Source organism: Pyrgilauda ruficollis, unplaced genomic scaffold (genome assembly GCF_017590135.1).
Source record: "Pyrgilauda ruficollis isolate IOZ18807 unplaced genomic scaffold, ASM1759013v1 scaffold9, whole genome shotgun sequence".
NCBI lineage: Eukaryota > Metazoa > Chordata > Aves > Passeriformes > Passeridae > Pyrgilauda > Pyrgilauda ruficollis.
The window spans coordinates 5,686,098-5,707,313 of NW_024531043.1; the positions used below are offsets into that span (position 1 = coordinate 5,686,098).

The 21,216-nt window shown below is 42.2% G+C and overlaps 1 protein-coding gene across 2 annotated transcripts; it reads left to right on the plus strand.

Moving 5' to 3' along the window:
• The first annotated feature begins 2,976 nt into the window (after nucleotides 1-2,976).
• On the plus strand, nucleotides 2,977-20,619 carry UBE2L3 (ubiquitin conjugating enzyme E2 L3). Of its 2 annotated transcripts, none has more exons than XM_041488386.1 (4): nucleotides 2,977-3,065; nucleotides 11,417-11,512; nucleotides 14,819-15,005; nucleotides 17,964-20,619. In XM_041488386.1, exons 1-4 carry the CDS (start codon nucleotides 3,039-3,041, stop codon nucleotides 18,116-18,118), a joined length of 465 nt encoding a protein of 154 aa, XP_041344320.1. In that variant the 5' UTR covers nucleotides 2,977-3,038; the 3' UTR covers nucleotides 18,119-20,619. The 2 variants fall into 2 exon arrangements, with proteins under 2 accessions (XP_041344320.1, XP_041344319.1); XM_041488385.1 differs by lacking the exon at nucleotides 2,977-3,065 and adding an exon at nucleotides 9,473-9,716.
• Nucleotides 20,620-21,216: the final 597 nt, after the last annotated feature.

Consider the following 21,216-nt stretch of genomic DNA (forward strand, 5'->3'; position numbering starts at 1 on the left):
TCTTGTGCTATTCTTGTGCTGTAGTGATGTCTCCCCTCATAAGCACAATGTGGGGGTACCAAGGTTTCATGCAGCAACCAAATTATTCTTATTCTTTCCTCTTCTCTTCAGTTTTCATGAGGTTTGTTTTCTTTCAGATGGCCATTTCACAACAGTAAAGCAGCCATGAGAATTTTTTCTAAAGTTTTCAGTGGTTGGACTCTTGTGGCTCACTTGTTCACAAAGTCTGTTTGCACAATTTCTTTTTTAGAAGTGGAACAGTTATGTTGCTTTAAAAAGTGGACATGTGATAGAAAGTTATCTTTGGCAGAGGGCAGGCATAAATATAGTGTCCAATCCTTTGAAGATATTACAGGATAAACACTAAAATCTGCATTCTGGACACTCTTAAGTGTCAAGTAAAATAATGGATACAACCTAGAAACCACACCAAAAGGCAAGTTTAAAAATGCAGAACCATCTTCCAAACTATGTAACAAATGGCCTGGATTTTGCTGCTGACAGAAGAGTACGAGATATAATTGATGAAATTCTGTCTGAAAAAAAATCCCTGCTGCTCCTCCAGGACTGTAGAACAGCGTGTCCTGACTTAGTAAGTGGCCCCCAGGTGAGGTCCAGCCCTGGGATTACGACTGCAGTCCTTGGTCATGCACAAGATGCACAGGAGTGTTGGCACCCTCAGATCTGCTCTGCATCCAGCCTAGCCCAGGCACTGCAAGGAGCCAGGGTGCAGGCAGCAGGTGTGTGAGATGTGCCCAGTTCTGGGTAAACTTCTCAAACTGTAATAAATGTAATAAATGATTTCAACATTAAATGTCAATTTGTGTGGACAGCTACACCCAACACCAATTTCTTAAGAGCTGGCTGGGCTGTTGTTGGTTATAGTGTGGGTGGTATTCTTGTCTTGTTAAAGGAAATGTGGGTTATCTTATGATTATCCCAGCTACTTCTGACACTCTCTTACAAGCTGTAAATTCATGGATTAAAACTACAGATAGTAATTTCAGAATTCCCTGTGGTGCTTCTAATACTCTCTGGTGTTTGGTGGCTCTCAATGCAGGTATAGAAGAGGGACAGAATAAATGTATTTGGGGGGAAAAATCTTTAGAGAACACGTGAAGACATACGGTAGTCTTGGAAAACTGTGCAGTCAAATAAAGATGAGCTGAAGATATAAATAGAGTTTTGGCAAATAAAGAAATCAAGATAGTATCTGAAGCAGCTTGTTTTTCACATTTGTAGACATCTGGATAATCAGTTGTAAGAATTCTTCTTCCAAGTTACCATGGTATCACATTTAGGTATTTATACATTTCACAGTCATAGAATCTGAACTAGTTCTTTTATCAGATGTCAGCATTTTTAAATCTTCATCACCAGCATCCCACTTCAGCAGCACATCAAGAGTCCTCAGAGAGTCTCTGCAGCTTCTGAATCTGAACAACCTGTGCCTGCCTGGCCCGTGTGTAACTTCACCCAGTCAGCACAGGCTCTCTTTGCATCTCTCCACTACCTCCCCACGGGGGTCTGCCTCTTTCAGCTTCCTCTGAGTCCACTTTTCTGGAGTAAAATTAATGCAAAAATCTTTACATACCTAATAGAATTAAGTTATCATGATCGTAAAATATATTTAATAACAATTTTAAAACTATTTAATAATATGAATATTAAGTAGGTGGGGATTAAGGTGTTTCCTATAGGTGCAGTATAGCTTGTTTCATTAACAAATATTGATTCAGTTTGGTAGCAATAAGCACTATATTAATGTAAATATTGATTAGCAAATAGCTTATTCAAGGGCTAATTTTAAGATTATAATCCTATGTTTCATAATTGAAAACTTCTGTTGTGTTTTTACAAGTTTTTGAAAGCCTTTAATAAGCATAACATTTCCTTTTTCAGGTTGTATGAGTCTGTAAAGTTTATTTTAGAGCTTAGAACTTCATTGGTGACTTGCACTGTAGAAGTGTTAGATCAAGAGAGGACACGAACTGACACAAGGGTGGGGGAAAGAGGAATTGAGGCCACACATCCAGCGGTCCTGGAGTAATTCCTGAGTACATTGGGTCAACGGAGAAGGTTTTAGGGAGCAAGTCAGGTACCTGAACACGGATGTCTGGTGGCATTTTAGATGTGATGTAGTGACTCGTGTCCCATGTCCATGTAATGACTTAAATCTGCCAGCCCTGTGTCTCGGGTACCTGAGGACGCTGCTCTGCTGCTGTGGATCAGAGCCGGGAGCAGCTACAGTGAGAGCTCCACTAAGGGGCTAAAGAGCACACGGCAGATGAAGGATTGGCTGCTGCTGACCGCGGATTTCTCCTCTCCCACAGCACCTTTCCCTCAGAGCGGCGCTGGAACAAGGCTGAGGCTGGACTGGGCTGCTCAAGGAGACGCGAGGCCAAGGCGGTTCCATCTGAGACCAGCGGAGCTGGGGATGGGTCTGTGCTCAGATGCCTCCTCAAAAATCGCCCTTCTCTCTCCCTGCAGACTGTTTGGAGAAACTGAGAAATAAAGCTTATCAAGGGCTCGGAAGAGGACGTGGGCTTGTTTGAGAGACCTGTGACTACAGGTGGTTGTAGTCCCTGCCGAGGAAGATGGTACCGAATTTGAGGGATGCACAGTAAATAGAAAAAGGAGCAGCAACACTTTTAAATCAGTCACTGGTGATTGAAAAGGCACCACCGAGACCTCAGGGCGGCGGGGGCCGAGTGGGGCCGAATCGAGCCGAGCCGAGCCCAGCCGAACCGGGCTGAATTGGGCCGGGCCGGGCCGGTCCGACCCGAGCACAGCCGAACCGGGCTGAATTGGGCCGGGCCGGGCCGGGCCGAGCCGAGCACAGCCGAACCGGGCTGAATTGGCGAGCCGGGCCGGGCCGAGCCGAGCCGAGCCGAGCCGAGCCGAGCCGAGCCGAGCCGAGCCGAGCCGAGCCGAGCCGAGCGCACGCCCCGCCCCACCCGCGCACCGCCCCAGGAAGCGCAGGGTTTAGCGGCCGGCCCGCGCCGCGATGCATTGTGGGGCGCAGCAGCAGAGCCAAGATGGCGGCCAGCAGGAGGCTGATGAAGGTAACAGCGCCGGGCAGGGCCGCCGAGCGGGCGGCCCCGGCTCCCGCGGCTGCTCCTCCGCCCCGGCCCCCTCCGGCAGCGCGGGGCCGCCTTCGCCGCCGCACCCCGGCGGGGCGGCCTCCTCCGCGCCCCTCGGCGGCGCCGGCAGCGCCCCGCGGGCCCGGCTGCCGCCCGGGGCTGGGCGGGGACGCTGGGCGGGCGCCGCGGGCCGCCCCGACCCCCTCGCTCGGGGGGCTCCAGGGTGACTAAGCAAAGAGGAAGGGACGGGGGGAAGGAAACGCCGCCGCCGGGGGCCGGGGCATCCCCGGGGCGGCGGGAGGGCTCGGCGGCCCTGCCGGGGGAGGGCTCGGCGGGGAAGCGCCCTCTCCTCCCTCCCTCCCTGCGGGGGGAGGTTCGCCGCTCCCCCGCGCTCGCCCCGGTGAGGAACCGTCCCCAGGCGCCCGGGGATGAAATAATTTCGTTTTTGTTGTTTCGGAGAGTAACCTCTTCCTTGTATGAGTAAGAGGTTTATCACACAGAGATATGGACCTGGGTTCAGAAGTTTCTTCATTCACTGCGGACGTGGTAATGTTTTTGTCTTCACTCTTATTTGTTCTGAATCGCGGATGATACTTGGAAATGGAAACTCGGCCCCAGCTGGGCTTTAACCAAGAGCACGTATAGTTTATGGTTAAATACCACTTGGGATTATGTTTGTCGTTATTTTCTTTGAGGAGGAAGCTACTTCTTACAAAGAAAATAGTAACCATTGCCCCCAAAGCACACAAATTTATTTTATGTGCTGTATATAATTGCCAATTAACATCCCAAACTGTAAGCAGCAAGGTTTGCCTAGGACACACTACACAGTGGCATAAAATATATTCATCTCTGAAATGCTGTGGCAGAACCCAAATTTGCATGTGAAGTGCCTGTGGGGAAATCAATGGACTTTACAGGCCAGTCCTGGGAAGTGGAGGGGAAAGACCCCATAACTGTTGAGCAATGTTTCAGCCTTATTTAAAAACCTGCCCCTGTGGGGTGCAGAATAACCCTCCACTGGGATTTAACAGATACTTGGGTGATTCTGTTAAACTTAATCCTTTACTACCAGTTTTACAGCTGGCTTCAAGGACGTGGACCCCCAGTAGGGCTGGGATTTCACCAGGATGTGTTCATGGCATGTCCTGAAGTTGCATTTCCTTGAGGTGCAGATATATGAATAACCATTGTAACTTGGGTATTTTGGAGCAAACCAGTAGCTCAGCAGTGCTTCTATAAGAATAATTTTGTTGGTTTAAATATTCTGTGGAGCATTTAAAAATGAAATAGAATGTGTGCAGTGTCATTCATATATATTAAAAATCAGTAGGCATAAACCTTTAATTGTCCTTAAGGGTCCTGGTGAGATGGAATTCATTTTTAATTTCATTTTTGATAGCTCTATATTTTCTCAGGGCTTTAGTATCATAATCACCATGTCTGTTGCTTTATACTCTAAAAAGGTTTTCCTTAGTTTCAGACAAAGTTAAATGGTTGTTTGCTGTTTTTGTAAGGCAGTTTTTCTTCCTGTTCTGAAATAATACATTAATTGTTCAAAAGCACATCACTACTACTCTGGTAGGAATAATATTTTTTTTTCTTTATTTTTTTTGTTAATTTAAAACAGAAAATAAAAATCTCAAAGGCAAGAGAAATTGTTCTTAATATTTGCAGTGCCTCTTGCTTTTTAGCCTCCCTCCTCATTTTTACTATACTTCTGAAACATTAGTATTTCAGTCTTTCACTAAAATACACTAAAAAGGAGATTGAGATTTGATAATGTGACCTTATTTTCTAGAAAATTGGTGTGGCAGTTGTTTCTTGGAGGGAGTGGTGTGGGAATGCAGGAGACATTGATAACTCACCTTATATTTTCACTTTTGTTTTTGTCGCCTAATATCTGTGGGTTGTTCATGTTTGTGTGGGTTTTATGCAGTTCAGGAGCTGTGGGCTGCTCTGTCCCGCAGCTTGCAGAGGCTGTTCAGTCAGCAGCTCCCTTCCTGCTCTGGGCAGCAGAGGCAGCCCAGGAGGCTCTGGCTGTGCCATTCATCTCGGCAGGAACAAAGTGGAGCTCTCGTAGGGATGATGTCATCGGGATTGCTGCAGCATGATGTGAAGGTCCAGCCTCACGTGTGTATCAGCCTAATAGCACTGTTAGAGCCCCAGATTCACAGGTCCACTTTGATTTAAAGTCTTTCATTGTTGAAGTTTTGCACTTGGGAAGAGTCTTTAGGGTGTCTTTGTCAGGGTCTTGGAATGATGAGTGGTTATAACTAAAGGAAATAGGGTTTTTCACTGTGTCAGTCAATTATCTTTAAAATAATTTAGGATAAGCATTAACTGTCTTTTCTTTGAGCTAAATAATCAAGCTTGTCTTTGATAAATGAGACTAAACCTTAAACCTTTTATAGTTATATAAAATTAAGCAATTCCTGTTTCCTTAGGGCCTTGCCAACATTTTGAAGTACTGCATTTTTTCTGGACTCAAGTCATGCATCATAGTTATTCATATTAATCACCATGGCTCAAAGAGACTGGATGCAGTACATCCATAATAGCTCACTGTCTGCCTGTAGAAAGCTGGGAGTCGTGTCCACTGTCCAGGTGGGAATGGGTGCCCTTTTCCAGTGAGGGAAGCCATTTGCATCTTCAGGTCACAAACCTCTGTGTGAAACAAGCATTACAAATTTTGGTACATTGTACTTGTACCATTCAATTTTAAACATGAATTCAAGTTATAAAGACAACAAAATTGGCTTGTTCTCTGAGGGTGTGTTTGAACAAATCACCTTCTCTAGGCCAAAGACCTTCTTTATGGCCTCTTTTGCTGAGCTTTACCCCATCAAGTAGTGCCACCTAACTGAAATCTTCTCCCCTGATTCACAGCAGCTCCATGGAGGTGTGTCCTTCCAGGAGTGCAGTCAGCTTAGCAAAACGTGAAATAAACATGGCTAATGACTCATATTCCAGTGACTTCTGAGGTGGAGGGTTGATCTGTGAGCCACCATTGCACTTTTCAAAGAGCCCCAGTTGCTGAATCCTGACTCCTTGTGAGATGTGAACGGTGGGAATGAAGCAGTCTTTGTCGAGGATGTGGTGTTGTGGACAGTCAGGGTTAAAACATGCAAATATGGAGTGATTATATTTGGGAGAGGATCTAAGGCTTCTCTTTGAAGGGGGTACTGGGCTTCATGGCCCTTTCTCATAGAAGGGAATTTGTCTGCAGGCTGCAGGATGGAGAACACAGCTCTCCCGGAGACTGCAAGGGGAGGCTTTGCACAGTTGTCACCTACGAATGTAAAAGAAGCCGTTCATGCTGGACCCGTGGCTGAGTGCTGTGTGGAGGGGCAGAGGGAAGCGGTTCTGGTGCTGGGCACTCACAGTGCTTGCAGGGGTGGTAGTGCTGAGCTGCACCTCCCACACGGTGTCCGGGTGCTCCTGGAGAAGGCTCTGCTGCCCCAGGTGTGGAGCTGGGCCCTTCCATGGTGACTGCCTGAAATGGAGCTCAGGTGTCTGTAAGATCCGTGTTTGGTTCCCTGGTTTTTAGATGTTCAAAAGTATCTTTAGCGGTAGAAATTGAAAATGGATTTAGCGAGTAAATAACACTTCACATAGGAAGCGAGAAATGTTGACAATTATTTTAATTTTATTGTTTTTACTCTGCTTCCATAGTTGCATAGTCAAACATTTATGCAACTGTTGAACTCCTCCATGATAAAACACAAACATGGGACCACACCCAGGTAGGTGGCCTGCAATCTTCAGGATGCTGTGGTCCTGTAAACACTGTAGTGCTCCCAAATAAAGGGGTTTTAAACAACTCTAAATCTTGAGAAGTAATTCTAAATTGATCCAAACTTCAGTTCTTAGTAACAAGGGAAATACAGTTTTGAGCAATGTATATTTTTCCTTAGGCAGAAGTGAGAATATGGATGCATTTTCACATTTTGAAACTGAGAATTGACAAAAGGATTTTAATTAAATGAAAATACTTTGCCAAAAGGTAGAATTGCTCAGTCAACAAGACATGAGTATACAGGGTTGTAATGTTGCAGAGGAAACTTACTGCTGATTCTTTTTTTATATATATTTATTTATTTATATTATAAATAACTAAATTCTGTTTCTGTTTTTGGTTGGATTTGTGATGGATTTTTTTTTTTTTTGGTGTGGTAGCGTCAGATTTTAAGGTGTTTTAAGACTTCTCTGTACTGTAAATCCAGAAAGTGAAACAGGCCAGTTCCTGATAAGTGTTTTGGATCCTGTTTGACTTAAAGGCATTTTTTAGAGAAGGTATTCATAAACAGATAAATGTAAGTTGTAATAACGATTTAGGGTTCTTGGCTTTTGGTTTTATTTCTGAATTTGATAGTATTCTGGGCTTGATGCAGAACTTACTAAAGTCACTATGAGCTCTTATACTTATTCCCATATTCTGGGATTGCACTCTTACAAGTATTGGCCTTCACTGCATTTTCCTATCTGGCTTGTGTTTTTAGAGAAGTCCCAAAACTTGAAAGATGCGTGGACAAAACAGTTACAGTTTTTTAAAAAGATTTAGCTACATTTTAAGCTGGTTCCGCTTTTCTTTCTATTTTAAAACATTTAATTTTTGATTTGAACAGCAGAAATTATTACACAGCATTGAAAATTAGAATTTTAAACCTTTAATGGTTATACATGAGAAGTAGTATGTACTTTTGTGACTATCTTCAGTATTATATGCTTGAAGATCAGGTACCACCTCTAAAACAGTGTTTTCTCCATTTCATGTGCTGTGTATAACACTTTGTCTGAACATTTCCAAATGACAAGCATCATGTCTCAAGAGAGCCCCATGAACATTCAGACATTTCAGTTTTTCAAGTGGATAAACCAATGCAGCAAGGTCACATGCAAGGCTGATAAAGGAGTGGGGAATGAAGATGGATTTAAATTCTTACTGCAGTCATCTAACCTTTAGTTATGCTCCTCCTGTGCTCCTTTAATTATGTTACATGACAAAATTAAGGGGTGGAGGACAAGAAAAGGAATTAATCTATTTACTGTCTGCCTAGACTCATAAGTATTACTTGGAAATAAATATCTGGACAGTATCTTTTTACCTCATAAAGTAGTTTTTGTCCCTTTGGAGTTGCTCAAGCCCGCAACGTTAACGTATTGTTAAACGTATTGTTAGCTTTTAATCTGGCTGCTTGAAAGTATTTAGTAGCTCATTCGCTTTTTTAACAGTACTTTCATACTGCAGGGTCTGCCTCTGTAGCCCTGAGGCAGTTAGATCTTTATTATGGGTTTTGGCAGTTGCCAGAAGAAAAACAAAACAACCTCTCCTCGCATCCTTAAATTGTGACTGGTGAAGCTCCTAGACTCCTGAGAGCGCGGCTTGTGTAGTGTTACACTGCCCTTGTGGGGACAGGGGTGGGGAAAAAGCTCTTTGTAAAGAGCTCCACCACGGAGTTGGTTCATTTGGAGTGACATACAGAGTCTGAAACACTCCTAGTATAAGAAAAGTAATTTCTAGTACAAATTTCCATCTGTCTAAGCCCGCAGTTCAGGTGCACGCCCTGCTGAGGTGGCTGGGTTGTCCCTGACCTCTGCAGCCCTGGCTGCGTGTGAGGCACGGAGCTGCCGGCTTTATCCCTGGCTGTCCCTGGCACAGCTGTCAGCTCCTGCGGCAGGAGAGCGGCACAGGACAGGCCTGACACACTCCACTCATTACCACAGCTTTGATTTTGGAAGTGCTTTCCTGCAAAGGCCTCACATGTCATTTTAAAGGGGAAGATGGCCTGAATAATTTTTGTCTAGTTCTTTAGTGCCTGTGTGCTGTTTAATTGGTGGGCTTGATAAAAAGTGGGAAACTATTTGCATGTTTATTTTAACTTTTCATTGATGGCATACAAAGTTTTACAATTTTATAATTATCTCTGCATGGGATTCTTGCATTTCTTAATTCAACATCCAATTTTTTAACCCCAGTCTAACTATAAAATATAGGTTTTTAATTTTCCAGCAACGTGAAGCTACACTTTTCTAATTTGTTGTGTTCGTTTAATAACATACCTGAATTATAGAGTCATAGTCCTTCCTTTTTTTGCATCTGGACAATTGTTCTCTGGGCCAGCAGCAGTACAATGCTGTTGTCTGAACCTGAGACAAAAGCTCCTGCCTGGAAGCTGCAGTCCCACTGGGCATAATGGGGGAGATTTCTGTCATATGCATAGTGTTTTTACTATAGTAACTAGAAAATAGTCTAGACCCATTTTCCTTGCCTTCTTTTAGAATCAAGGCACTTGTGATGATGCACGTTTATTCACGCTTAAATACCTACTGCTTAATTGGCTTATTTTGTTCCTAGTGTCTGATGTGTTACATCTAGTGTGGAATGGAATTTATTCCTTTTACATGCTGTGGAGCAGTGATTTGCCAGGACTTCACAGTTCTGTGTGTGACAGGAGTGAGCAGCAAAACTCAGCTCAGAGCAAGTTGCTGACCCTGTCAGGACAGAGGCAGCGCGGCACCCGCCCGGCTCTCCCTGAGCTGCTGCTTTGTGCAGGAGCACTCAGAGTAGGCACTGTGGGGATTTGCACTCTGAGCCATGGTGAAGCGCCTCTAAGAGCTGCAATCATAAAGGTTATTTTCTTTTGAATATTTTGGTTTGCTCTCTATCCCTATAAATATGACTCATGGGATTATTTGGGGGGGGGGTGTTTTCCTGCTCTAAGGAAATAGGATAATCCTCTTAGCGCTTTAAAAAAATCACCCAAACTGTCTGTGACATTGCATAAATCGAGCAGCAGTGGAATTTGGGGATTGATCCATGGGTCTAGACTGAAAAGTCAGTGTCATGAAGATAGTGTTAGGCATCAGTTCAGTATCCAAGTCTCCAAGGTTAAACTTCTGTGTTCAGAGTATGCTCTTGTTTTAGTAGGTGCAGTGGGTAGGAATATAAATGTTCATTTGCTGATATGTGGCTGTTGTGATTTTTGTTTCACATGCTTTTGGAATTCTCGTTTTCCCTTTGGGTTTGAATTTTATCATGATGCTGAATTTATGCAAGAGGTTACTGCAAGTATTAAATCTGCCAGTCAAGTGCAGAAAGGTTTGATTCCAGATGAACATAGAGCTATTTTAGAAAAGAAACCATGGACAGCACTTGTACAGCAGGAAAACAGTCCTACAGCATTTGTAGCAGGAAAACTGATAGTTTTTGTTTTTCATTGTGTAGTGCCTTTGCTTGTAATTGGTGGGTTTATCATAATTATATCCAGCCCAATTTTGCAGGACACCTGCACCCAGTGCAGAGCTGAGCAGTGTCAGAGCACCCCAGTGCTGCTGTATAAGCAACATTTTTCCTAACCTATGCAGCCACCAGGCATGTGCTGCAGTTTTTAAAGCACTGGGAAACTTTTATGTTTTCCTGTGGATGATTTTTGAATTCATATTTTGTTAAATTCTCTTTAAAGATAAAATGGCAGAGTTCAACCACAAAGGACTGTAATTGTTGTAGAGGAAATAAAAGTGGAACCTTGAGGTGTTTCTTTGTAGGTCTTATAAAATACTCTAGGAAGCAGCCCCTACAGTGGGGCTTATATGTCATTTTGAATATAAAAATGCTGAGTTTCTTATTTTGGTGATACCTGGTTCATGAACTGATTCAAAATAGTTTGACTGGTGCAGAAAGATAACCTTGCTCAAGACTGATACAGCTTTAAAGAGAGGAATCCTAATGTGTACTGTGAGCTTTGAGGTACTAAACAGAGAGAAAGCTGAGTCTTTTTAAGTTACTTCTCTAAACAAGGCTTGATTGATATTTTTCTGGGTTTGGATGAATTTAAGCTGTTCATGCAGGAATTTGCTCATTTTCAGTTGAAATAATTGGCCCGTTCATTGATTTTATCCCTGTTTAAAACTATTATGAAATAGTTCTTCCTGTTCACTGTTCTCCTTCACACAAGTCCTAAGATGTATTTTGTTTCTATACCTCACAATATTGTCAGTAGTCTGTTGCCAAAGGCACTGATTTACATTTGAGATAGAAAAACATTTTTATATGTAGTTTTTTAATACTTCTGCTTCATTGTGTCTATGATGATGTTAATAACAAGACATTTTTGTGTTTTCCTCACATTTCAGAAAATAAAGGGTTTAGTATCTCGTCTCAGAGAATTTTACTTTTTACAGATGCACAATTTTATTTCTTATTTGTGTGGGTTGCCACATCACTAATTAAAGAAAATCACATTGACCTTTAAGCATTTTGAAAAATGAAGTTGAGCATCTTGCTTAATACAGTTATTAACTTATACTTAACACTTTGCTTTGCTTTTCAGGAGCTTGAAGAAATTCGCAAATGTGGAATGAAAAACTTCCGTAATATCCAGGTTGATGAAGCTAATTTATTGACCTGGCAAGGGCTTATTGTTCCTGTGAGTATAGACTATTCCTTATGAGCTTTAAACTAAAATGAGGATCATTTGTATCTCATAAATCCACAGCTCAGTAGTGCTCCTGGTGACCATGAAATAATTCATTATTGTAGGCCTGGGCTGACACATGGCTGGAGCTCTGTGGTTGCACTGGGCTTGCTGGGAGAGGGGTCAGAAGGGGAAGCAGTGAAGTTTGGCTTTACATTAAGCCTAAAGCACAAAATCTATGTGATCATAGGAAAAAGAAAGGATATATGAAATACTTTTACTCCTTAATATGTATTTCATTTTTATTTACTAGGTTTATTACTAGGATAAACCTGAGTATTGGGGAAAAATTCAATGCAAGGAAAAGGTTTGGATTTTCTGAAGTGAGCTCTTTAAAATAAAGTAGTATCTTTGTTTAGGCATTATTTAGTGCCAAAATAAACTTATTTTACTGAATTTTTTTAAAAGCACTTCAGTCTTCTTAGGGAGTGTTTGATTGAAGTAGGTAACCATTTTATTAGTCAAATAGAGAGGGATTTGTTACTAAGGGAAAAGCAGGAAATGTGATGTGTTGGTTTCTTGGTTGAAAGTCACTTGGATTTTCACCTCTTGTATTTCCCACAGCTGTGGCCCATAGCAGTGGGAAATAGCTGGCTTGGCTCTAAGAGCTATTTTTAGTCTGCAGCAATAGGGGATGGGCCACGGGGGCAGCAGTTGTGGCTTTCTGTGGGTGGTGCCAAAAAGCCTCCCCAACCAGTGTAAGTCTTCTTTTTGTGATATGAGTAAGACTTTGAGACATCTCTGCAGCAGTGCCTCTGCCTCGTTAGTCAGAGGCTGCTCTGGAGCTCACACGGCACAGCTGAGGTAATGGCTGGGCGTTCACACTTTAAATGCTGTGGAATACATCGAGTTTGCTGTTTACTTACGTGCCTGCAAGTGATTCCTTGCAGTGGCTGACACTACTCCTGCAAACAAAGCAAGCGGGATCTGACACTGAAATTTGACAGAGCTGAGGAACAACTCCCTTTAATCAGTCACTCTGTGGTTTATGTGTAACAGTTTAGTGCTTTGATAATACTTTGAAGCAGTATAAGGTTGGTAAATGTGACTAATAAAACAAAACAAACAAAATACTTGTTTACTCCTGTTAAGATCAGGAATGTGTGGTGTACAGCAGCTATTTTTAACAGTTTCTGCTCGACTGAGGATGAGCGTGGTGTTTGCTTTGTAAAGCCTTGCAGCATCACAAGTGTTTAAATGTTGGTGTAGTGAACTGTGCTCCAGACCTGCCTTTTGATTTGTAATATGTCCTGTTACAGAGGAAATAGCCTCAAATTCACTGCTGGTATAGTTAAGGGAGAATTTTGTTATGAAATTATACTTCCTGTAGTAATTTCAAATTTGTTGTTTGTGTTCAAAGAGTAGTGTACGTTTTTATTCTGAGGTTATGCTATAGATGTTTTAGTGTTACTGTCTCTTCAGCTATTTTTGGTACCAGAGTTTATGGCTTACAAATGCACTACATGAGCTTATTGAAAGTTAAACTTTTTCTCAGCGTTTTTGCTTCACATGCTGTTTCCATTTTAGCAAATGTTCTTACTTAGTGTTTAAAGACACACACTTCAGTAGGACTAGGCAGTTAGTGATTATTAAATGCTATAACTTGGCATTTCTTGGTCAGCTTCTTAATGAAGGCGTGAAAGGTAATGCTTATTATTTTTAATAGTGTTCATACAGAATTACTGTGGAAAATAATGTAAAGGTGAGCTGTAAAGCTTTAAAACCTCTTATTTGTAACATATTTTGTTCTTCAGAACAAATGTTAGTTTTTAAGGGTGTTCACTCAACTGAGAAGCAAATTGAAGATACCTGGTCAATTTCTTTTCCTGTTCTAAATTGTAGAGTGAAGTAGTTTGTGTCCTGTGGGTGGCCAAGGTACACTATTTGTTTGATTTCAACATCAAAACAAGACTATGTAGCCCAGGCTCCTTGTTCATGTAAGAGGCACAGTGAAGAAAATGGATGTTTTTAAGGCAGGTCACTTCTTGTGTCAGTTCACTGAACATCCTCACAAATTACAGCACATGAAGGAGGCAAGAACAATTGAGCTATGGGGGAAGAGGGCAGTGACTGCCTAAGCTGTCACCACCACCACAAGTTATTAGTTCAACATCCAAAGCTTTTGGGGTTGCTTGGGTAAAAAGTGATTTTAAAGCTGCTGTAGTTGCCTCTCCCCCTGGCAGAAACTGTGCTGTATTTCTTACAGACACACAACCAAATTCTTCACATGGATGAGCCTAAAAGTAAATGTTTTCTGTTGACAAATATTTTAATAGAACGCTCCCTACCCCCAAATATTGATAGATTCTGGAGTGGAATTGATTGCAGGGAAGGGTCTGGTTGCTAATGAAGAATGTGTGTGATTATTCTTTACACCAACTGGAAACTCTCATGCTTTGATTCTTGTTCTCAGAGTGTTTGGAAGGGCTTCATTCCATAGTTACTGTTTTCAGTGCAGAATGGTATTTTCATAGGCTTTAAATGTAGCAGTGGTTTATTTTTGTTCTGCCTCTCTTGTGCAGTATCTGAAGCATCAGTATCAATAGTCTAACAGGTTTTTCTAAGTGGAATTCTGGGCATTGTTTTTTCTCTTTCAGCATGAAGAACTGCTTTGCTCACTTCACAGTTCTCTCATCCTGCTCCTTCAAAACTGATCTGATAAGAGTGGGTGCTAAAACTGCATACAGATTCAGAATGTTCTCATCAGCAAACACAGTGAATGTCTATCTTTAGTACCAATGAATGCTCAGCAGATTTTTGTGTAGTCAGCACAAAAACATTCTCTAAACATTTAGGGAGATCTGACAAACCAAATTGCTTTGCTGTTTGTGCCACCATGTTGTGAGACACACAAAATAACTTCAGAAATCCACTTCCCTTGTCAGGATTGCTGTTTGTGTCTTGCAAAGGGTTTACTAAGTTTTTTGATACACAAAGCTGGGAATAAAACTACTTACTACAGAGGGCCTTGAGTTGGATGTAAATGGAGCTGGATGCTTTCTTACCCATAGAAATATCAGAAATGTAGGACAGTGGCAACCTGCTTTTTCCAGGGTGGATGCAAACGTGCAGCTTGTATTGCCTCTCACATGGGTTTTGATGTTTCCTGACACATAAACCTGGCAGTAGTGTTGGTAGAAAATGCCTTTCAAAGTGGTCATTCAAGAGATCAGTGAAATTCAAGTCTGTACTATGCTGCTTTTCACTTGTGTCCATTGGCATGTGCCACATTCTTGACATTCTGCCTTCCTGTTGCAGGACAATCCTCCATATGATAAAGGAGCCTTCAGAATTGAAATCAACTTCCCAGCAGAATATCCATTCAAACCTCCTAAGATTACATTTAAAACAAAGATCTATCACCCTAACATCGATGAAAAGGGACAGGTTTGTCTGCCAGTAATTAGTGCTGAAAACTGGAAGCCAGCAACCAAAACTGACCAAGGTAGGACTCCGTGTGGGGAAAGAATTGGATATTGAGAAACTTTGTAGAGTGTTTGAATTTAAAGCTAATAATGTTTCACTTGTCAGTTTCCCACTGCTCTGAGGGTATATTCATTGTAAGGTTTGTGTCATGAATCACTGTGTGGAGCACAGAGTACAACTTGTGGAATCTCATTTTGTTACTGGAATGGGAGGTACTGGCACTGAAGTGGCATTTCCACCTCCAGGAACCCACAAACCTCTTTAAGACTTAGGAGTTTATTAAGGAAGTGTCCTCAGCATACTTTAACATTTTGCTTGTAGTTTGTGTGGGGGTTATTCTGTGTTTCTTTTTAAACAGTGACTTTAGAATCCAAAGGTGTTCAGTAAATTCCTGGATGTTTGAAAGACAAGGTCTAAAACCTCAAGGCTTTGTATATTTTATAATCTGCCATCTGGTTCAGTGATTTGAACATATGGCTTAAAATATCATGGGAGTCATAAACAAAATCTGAGATGATACTACAGATTAATTTGTAGTTCTTAAAAGATCATTGCTGTCGGGCTTGCTGTGTAGAGTGTCTTTGATAAGAATCTAAATATTGTAAAGAAAAAAGTTTTGTCAGGTTCTGAGGCAGACCTAAGTGTAATATAAGTAAGGTTTTATTTCCTGTTGTTGCTTGCATGAGTTGTTGGGGTGAGAACTTCATATTGTCTGGCAGGTAATGATTAGTTGGCTATTAGGCTTTTATTATTATACATATAGAAAGCAAACATCCTTGCAAAAAATGCTTAATTTTTAAGAGTATTAATTGAAATGAGTGGCAGTTTAGGGCAGTGCTAGAGCTTCAGTGACATTGAAGTATCTTGTTCTATAGGAGAAAATACTTCTCCCTTCCAGGCTCTTCTTAAAGGTTGTTTTCACACGTTCTGTGTTCCTGATAAGAAACAATGCTGTAATTAAGATATCTTTTTTCTGTTTATCCCTGTGTTCTAAAGAAGGTACTTCTGGTCGTGTGATCTTGCCCAAAGACAAAACAGGAAAACTGTAGTTGTTTTAGAAGAGATGAAGCAGATGAATGGTGGTGAAAATGGAGGTGGCAGCAGAAAGAACCTGTGAAATAGGACTGCCTAGAGCTTAGATTTGTTGTAGATTTATCCCTGATTTCACGGGACCAAGACCCTCAGGAGAGAGGAGGTGGAAAGAACATGTGGAATGTTTCTGTTCTGTTTCACACCTGAGCAGCTGTCTTGGTGCTATCAGCCTTTGCTAGTTAGCTAAAGGACTGACATGTCTCCACCCAGCTTGAAAGACAAGCTGTCATTAGCTGGAACTACTGAAGCAATTGTTTGCATGCAGGAAATAGTCAGTGTCTCCCTGAGAAGTAGCAATTCCCTTTTTATCTGAGAGAGTGAATAAAAGCTGTGCTAAAATCAGAATTTGGAACCAATCCTGGCTATCAAAATATTGCAAATCTCTCATGGTCTGCTGTGTTGTGGTTTTTTGTTTGTCTTAACTCTTCAAGTTGTTTTAGTGTTACTACAGGGTTGCATTAACCTGTGACAATGTTACTAAAACCCTGCCTAAATGTCTATTTCTTTTCCTTCAGATTTCTTCTTCACTAAAAAATCACTTCTAACTTTTCTTAATGAAATAATGTGACATCATTAGCACAGCATCAAAGTGATTGGTTTTGTTCACATAGGTGTCAAAAAAGTGAAGCAATTAAGTTCATAAATCACTAACTTACCTTTTGCATACCAAATGTGCATCTTACTGCTGCACTTTTTGTTAATTTATGCTTAATATTAAAATCAGTTGTTAATGGCAGGATAGTTTTCATACTCTGTGGCTATTGAGGCAGCTCCTGTTCTGTCAGGCCTGTTTTTTCTGGCTTGTTACTGTTATTAAGGTTACTGAACACACATTTTCTCTGTAGTGTTTTTGCATGCTTTGCTGAGTGAGAAGGGATTGCCACTCAGTGTTTCTGCTGTTTTCAGCAATGTAATGGCAGTTGTTGTAAGGCCAGGACTGGTGAGTTACTGTGAAGGAAGCTGGTATCAATTCTACATTCCTTAGATAGTTTGTTGCAGTTTAAACTTGGATTTGTGGTAAGAAATGCTCCTGTTTAGCAGTTTAGAGACAAATGTCAGATTTGAGCGTGGCTTTGAGTATTTGTTATGAGGTTTGTTCATGGGTGGAGAAGACTGAGATCAGTGCCCCAAACAAAGCCACTCTGGTGTTCCTGCATCTGCTGGAATGATCATCATTCTATGAGCTTGCATTCCTGCATGTAGCAGTAAATGGCACTGTGGGGTGTGAGGTTCACTGTGTGTCAGGTGCACTTCCATTTCCTGAAGAGTGGCTTTTCCTCAGAAAGTGACCGGGACATTGGTGACATCGCTGTGAGACCTTGCCACTCTCACCCTGTTCTCTGCCCAGTGCATCTCTGCTGGTGCTGCCTTGGGAAGTTGAGAGTAAAGGGAAGATATACCTGCTGTTCATAGGAGAAGTAAGAATCATAGGGAAATAAAGCTGGAAAAAAGGGCTTCCAGAAGAGGGTCGGTCACAGCTGCATCCCTGTGACAGGTGTTGGGAAATGCTTCATGGTGCAAATTCCATCTTTACCAAATCCCTTCAGTGAACCTGTCTGAGAGCTTCAGTTCGTTCTCAGCCATAGGAGCGGATTTTAGATGGGATGCCAATTACACGGGAATTCATTTGTAGTGCACTTTGGTCTCTGTTCATGTTGATTTTGTTTACAAATACGATTTTCTGGTGTTTATTCATGGTCATTGAGCTAAATCTTGGCATATCACTGCAGCTTACTCACGCCCTGCGCTTGAAAAGGCCCGAGATTTATGGGGATGTATTTAAATGCAGTTAAAGCTCTTTCCTTACAGGGGAATTTTGCTTACATTTTGATTTTGAAAAATTAACCATCTAAGTCTCTGACGGTATTTATACTTCTTTTGACAGTAATCCAGTCCCTCATAGCACTGGTGAATGATCCACAGCCCGAGCACCCCCTGCGGGCTGACCTAGCTGAAGAATACTCTAAGGACCGTAAAAAATTCTGTAAGAACGCTGAAGAGTTTACAAAGAAATATGGTGAAAAGCGACCAGTGGACTAAAATCTGACACAAGTGCTGTCAGCAGCCTATGATAGAAGATCGGAGCAGTGCATTTGAGACACCCCGTAAAGCAGGACTCTATGGAAAATTGACAAGTGCCACCTTTCGGTGTGAACTTGTGGCTGTTACTAACTTTCTACAGTTTTCTTAATCAAAAGTGGGCTAGGTAACCTGTAAAGAAAGGATTAAAATTTAAGATGTTCTAGTTCTGCTTTCTTTGTTTAAAAATCACTGCTTCAATATACTTTAAAGTATGCTGTTTTCTTTTTCTTGTCAGAATTTATCAAAAATATCTTAGACTTCTATTCTGCCCTTAAATTGAAAAGGTTGTGGCTGTCATTTCTTATTTTTCCTTGCAGTTCCCACTATCTTGAGTTCATTCATTGAATTTTAACCCCCTCCTCAAAGTGATGTCTTAGGAAAAATATCCCAGTTCTGGCAGAAAATGATTGAGTGTTTGGCAGTTTCGTTTACTTTTCTTTCTAAATGTTGCACTGTGCTTTGTGGGACTTGTTGCAAGTTCCCCTGAACTTCAGTTTGTAACATAATAAACAAAATCCAACCCACAAAACCAATCAGAAATAATGTCTGGGTCTGATGTAAATCTGGCCAATGTCTATTAAACGGGGAAACCCAAGTTTTTGTGTGCATCATTGAATTAGAATATGGCTTATGTTCTGCTCTTGGAAAACTTTGGAAAAAAAAGTTTGTAGCAAACAAGTAGTAGAATGTGATTCCAAACTTCCTTCACTTCTGTCTTTAATACCTATGCAGAGTAGTGGGAAACATGCACAGAACAACATTGCAACCAATCCAGGAGTTCCAGAAATTGGGGACCAAGAGGTACCAAAGTGACAAACTGTCTTTTGAATTTAAAATCATTATTTTGGAAACGTTAATTTTGAATTCAGGAACTAAATCTGACAGCACTGCTGTCCTCTCTGAACGTTTTCCCTCAGAATGCGTCAGGAGCATCTGTGTTTGTGGGACGGCCCTGGAGCTGTTCCCAGCCCCGGGCGCGGCCAGGCCTGAGCAGTAAGGTGTGACAGAGTGTGCTTGGCTGCTGCTGCTGCTGTGCTCAGCACACGGCCGGGATTCAGTGAGTGTTCAGTGTCGGTCGAGCCTCTCAGCTTGGTCAGGCAGAGCCGTCCTGCGCGTGCTGAAGGAAAGGAGAGGGAGCCTTTCCCTTCAGAGCTGAGCACCCTTTGCCGTGTCTCTGCTGCTTCTGCTGCCTTTCCTCCCCAGCCCAGAGCGTGATCCTAGCTCCACAGTCAAACTGCCACACAGTCAACCTGCTGTCTCCCCTTCTGCAGCTGGGGTCTGCTACTGAGTGAATGGTTTATTTCCAGAAATCCATGGGTATCTGGGAGCACATATCATTTTGATGTGCAGAAAGCTGAGTTGAAAAAACCCTGACACCTAGGTGGTTGCCTGTACTCCTAAATTCAGTTTTAATACAGCCTCTGCCTTTGCAACCTTTGAGAACTAGTGTGTCAAGCAGTAGATCTCTCTTGGTTTTAATGTCTTGTGTATTTGCTATTTCCTTATTCGTCCCTCTCCTCTGGCTTTCATTTCCAATTTAGTGTAAACAATGACAGCCCAGTACCTCACCTCTGTTGAAAGTAAATTTTTTTATGAGTTAGGGAGCTAAGAAATTTTATGTTTAAGTGTTCTTAGACAGATTCTTTGGCAGGTAAATAAAGTTAAACCACATTCACCTTATTTACAGAAACTTGCATTTCCTAAGTGTTTTCAGGCTTGTGAGAGCACTATTACCAAATTTTCACATCTTTGTGTCTTCATTTGCAGAAAGTTGGTACTGATTTTGTTTCATTCACGCTCACTCAGATTCATAATAAAATAATGCCAAATTATCTGTCAAACTGAAGTGTGTAACTTCTGCATCACCTGAGTCACTGTACCTTTGATCATGTCTGTTGGCATGGAAACTTACCATTCTCTAAATTTTATTTGAAACAAAACTGTAGCACTAGTTTGCTGCCCTCGTTGCTACTCAATAGTTACTCTGTGGTTGTAAAGCCTCTCAGGTCAAAGACTGCGTCTGCCTGGCTGTGCTCGGATGCCGCGCGAGGGACGGAAGGGCTGCGACCGCAGGAGCTCCGGCCGAGCCGCCAGCCGCTCCCATCCAGCTGCAGAGCTCACACGAAGACAGAGCTCGCTATCAGTTCTCTTGGTGTGTTCTTCATAGTCCAATTGCTAAACTGTGAGATGTGTAAACAAAGTTCTGGGGCGGCCTCTGAACAAAGGGATCCGGCACCTGTGTGGCTGAAGGCTGAGGAGGAGAAATCCAAGTGCGAAGTCCTAAGATAACTCAGGAAATCAAGCTCTTGTTCTCTCTGGTTCCCTAAGCCATGCTGAATTTTAAACGTGCAGTTGAACATCCACAATGAAAGCAGCGCACTGGTGAAACTACACCCAGGAGTACTGGTATAGGCTTTCTGCAAGTCCATTCTGCTACCCTAATAAAAATTGCTCTCAAAGGCTTTGTGGCATGGTTTTATTTTCACAGAGGTCCGGGAATTAACTGGGATTGTAGTAGTCTTTTAATTTCAACTTGGGTTGTCTTTAAAGCTTTCACAGAACTACTGAGAAATTTCCTTATCTCCCTATATCTTATGCAATTGAAAGGTTCCCTATTCAGTGGTCTTTTAGTATTTCATTATTCATTTCTCTAATTTAAACGTAAATTTGGGGTTTAATGCTCTTCATTTAAGAACAACGAATTTACAAAATCTCTTTTTTCACAGTACAATGCTGAGGTAAAGGCTGCCCTCAGGTCTTCAGTGCTCGGTTGTGAGGAAATGCATGCAAAATTCCACACGTGTGTAACGTCCTGATGGGTGCGATCAGAGCCAATCCAGCGCTTAGAACACGAGGCAGTTTAAATGTTTATAATAAAGTTTAAAAGCATCCATGAGGACGCGGTGACAGTTCCATACCCTAGGAGCTCTGCGGTGCGGCAGCGGCTGCAGTGCGGCGCGGAGGCGCGGGGTGGCGCGGGCAGGGCGAGCGCTCCGGGCGGCTCTGTCCCGGTGCCCCCGGGAGCGCCTTCGGGGCCGGGGATCGCCAGGGGTGAC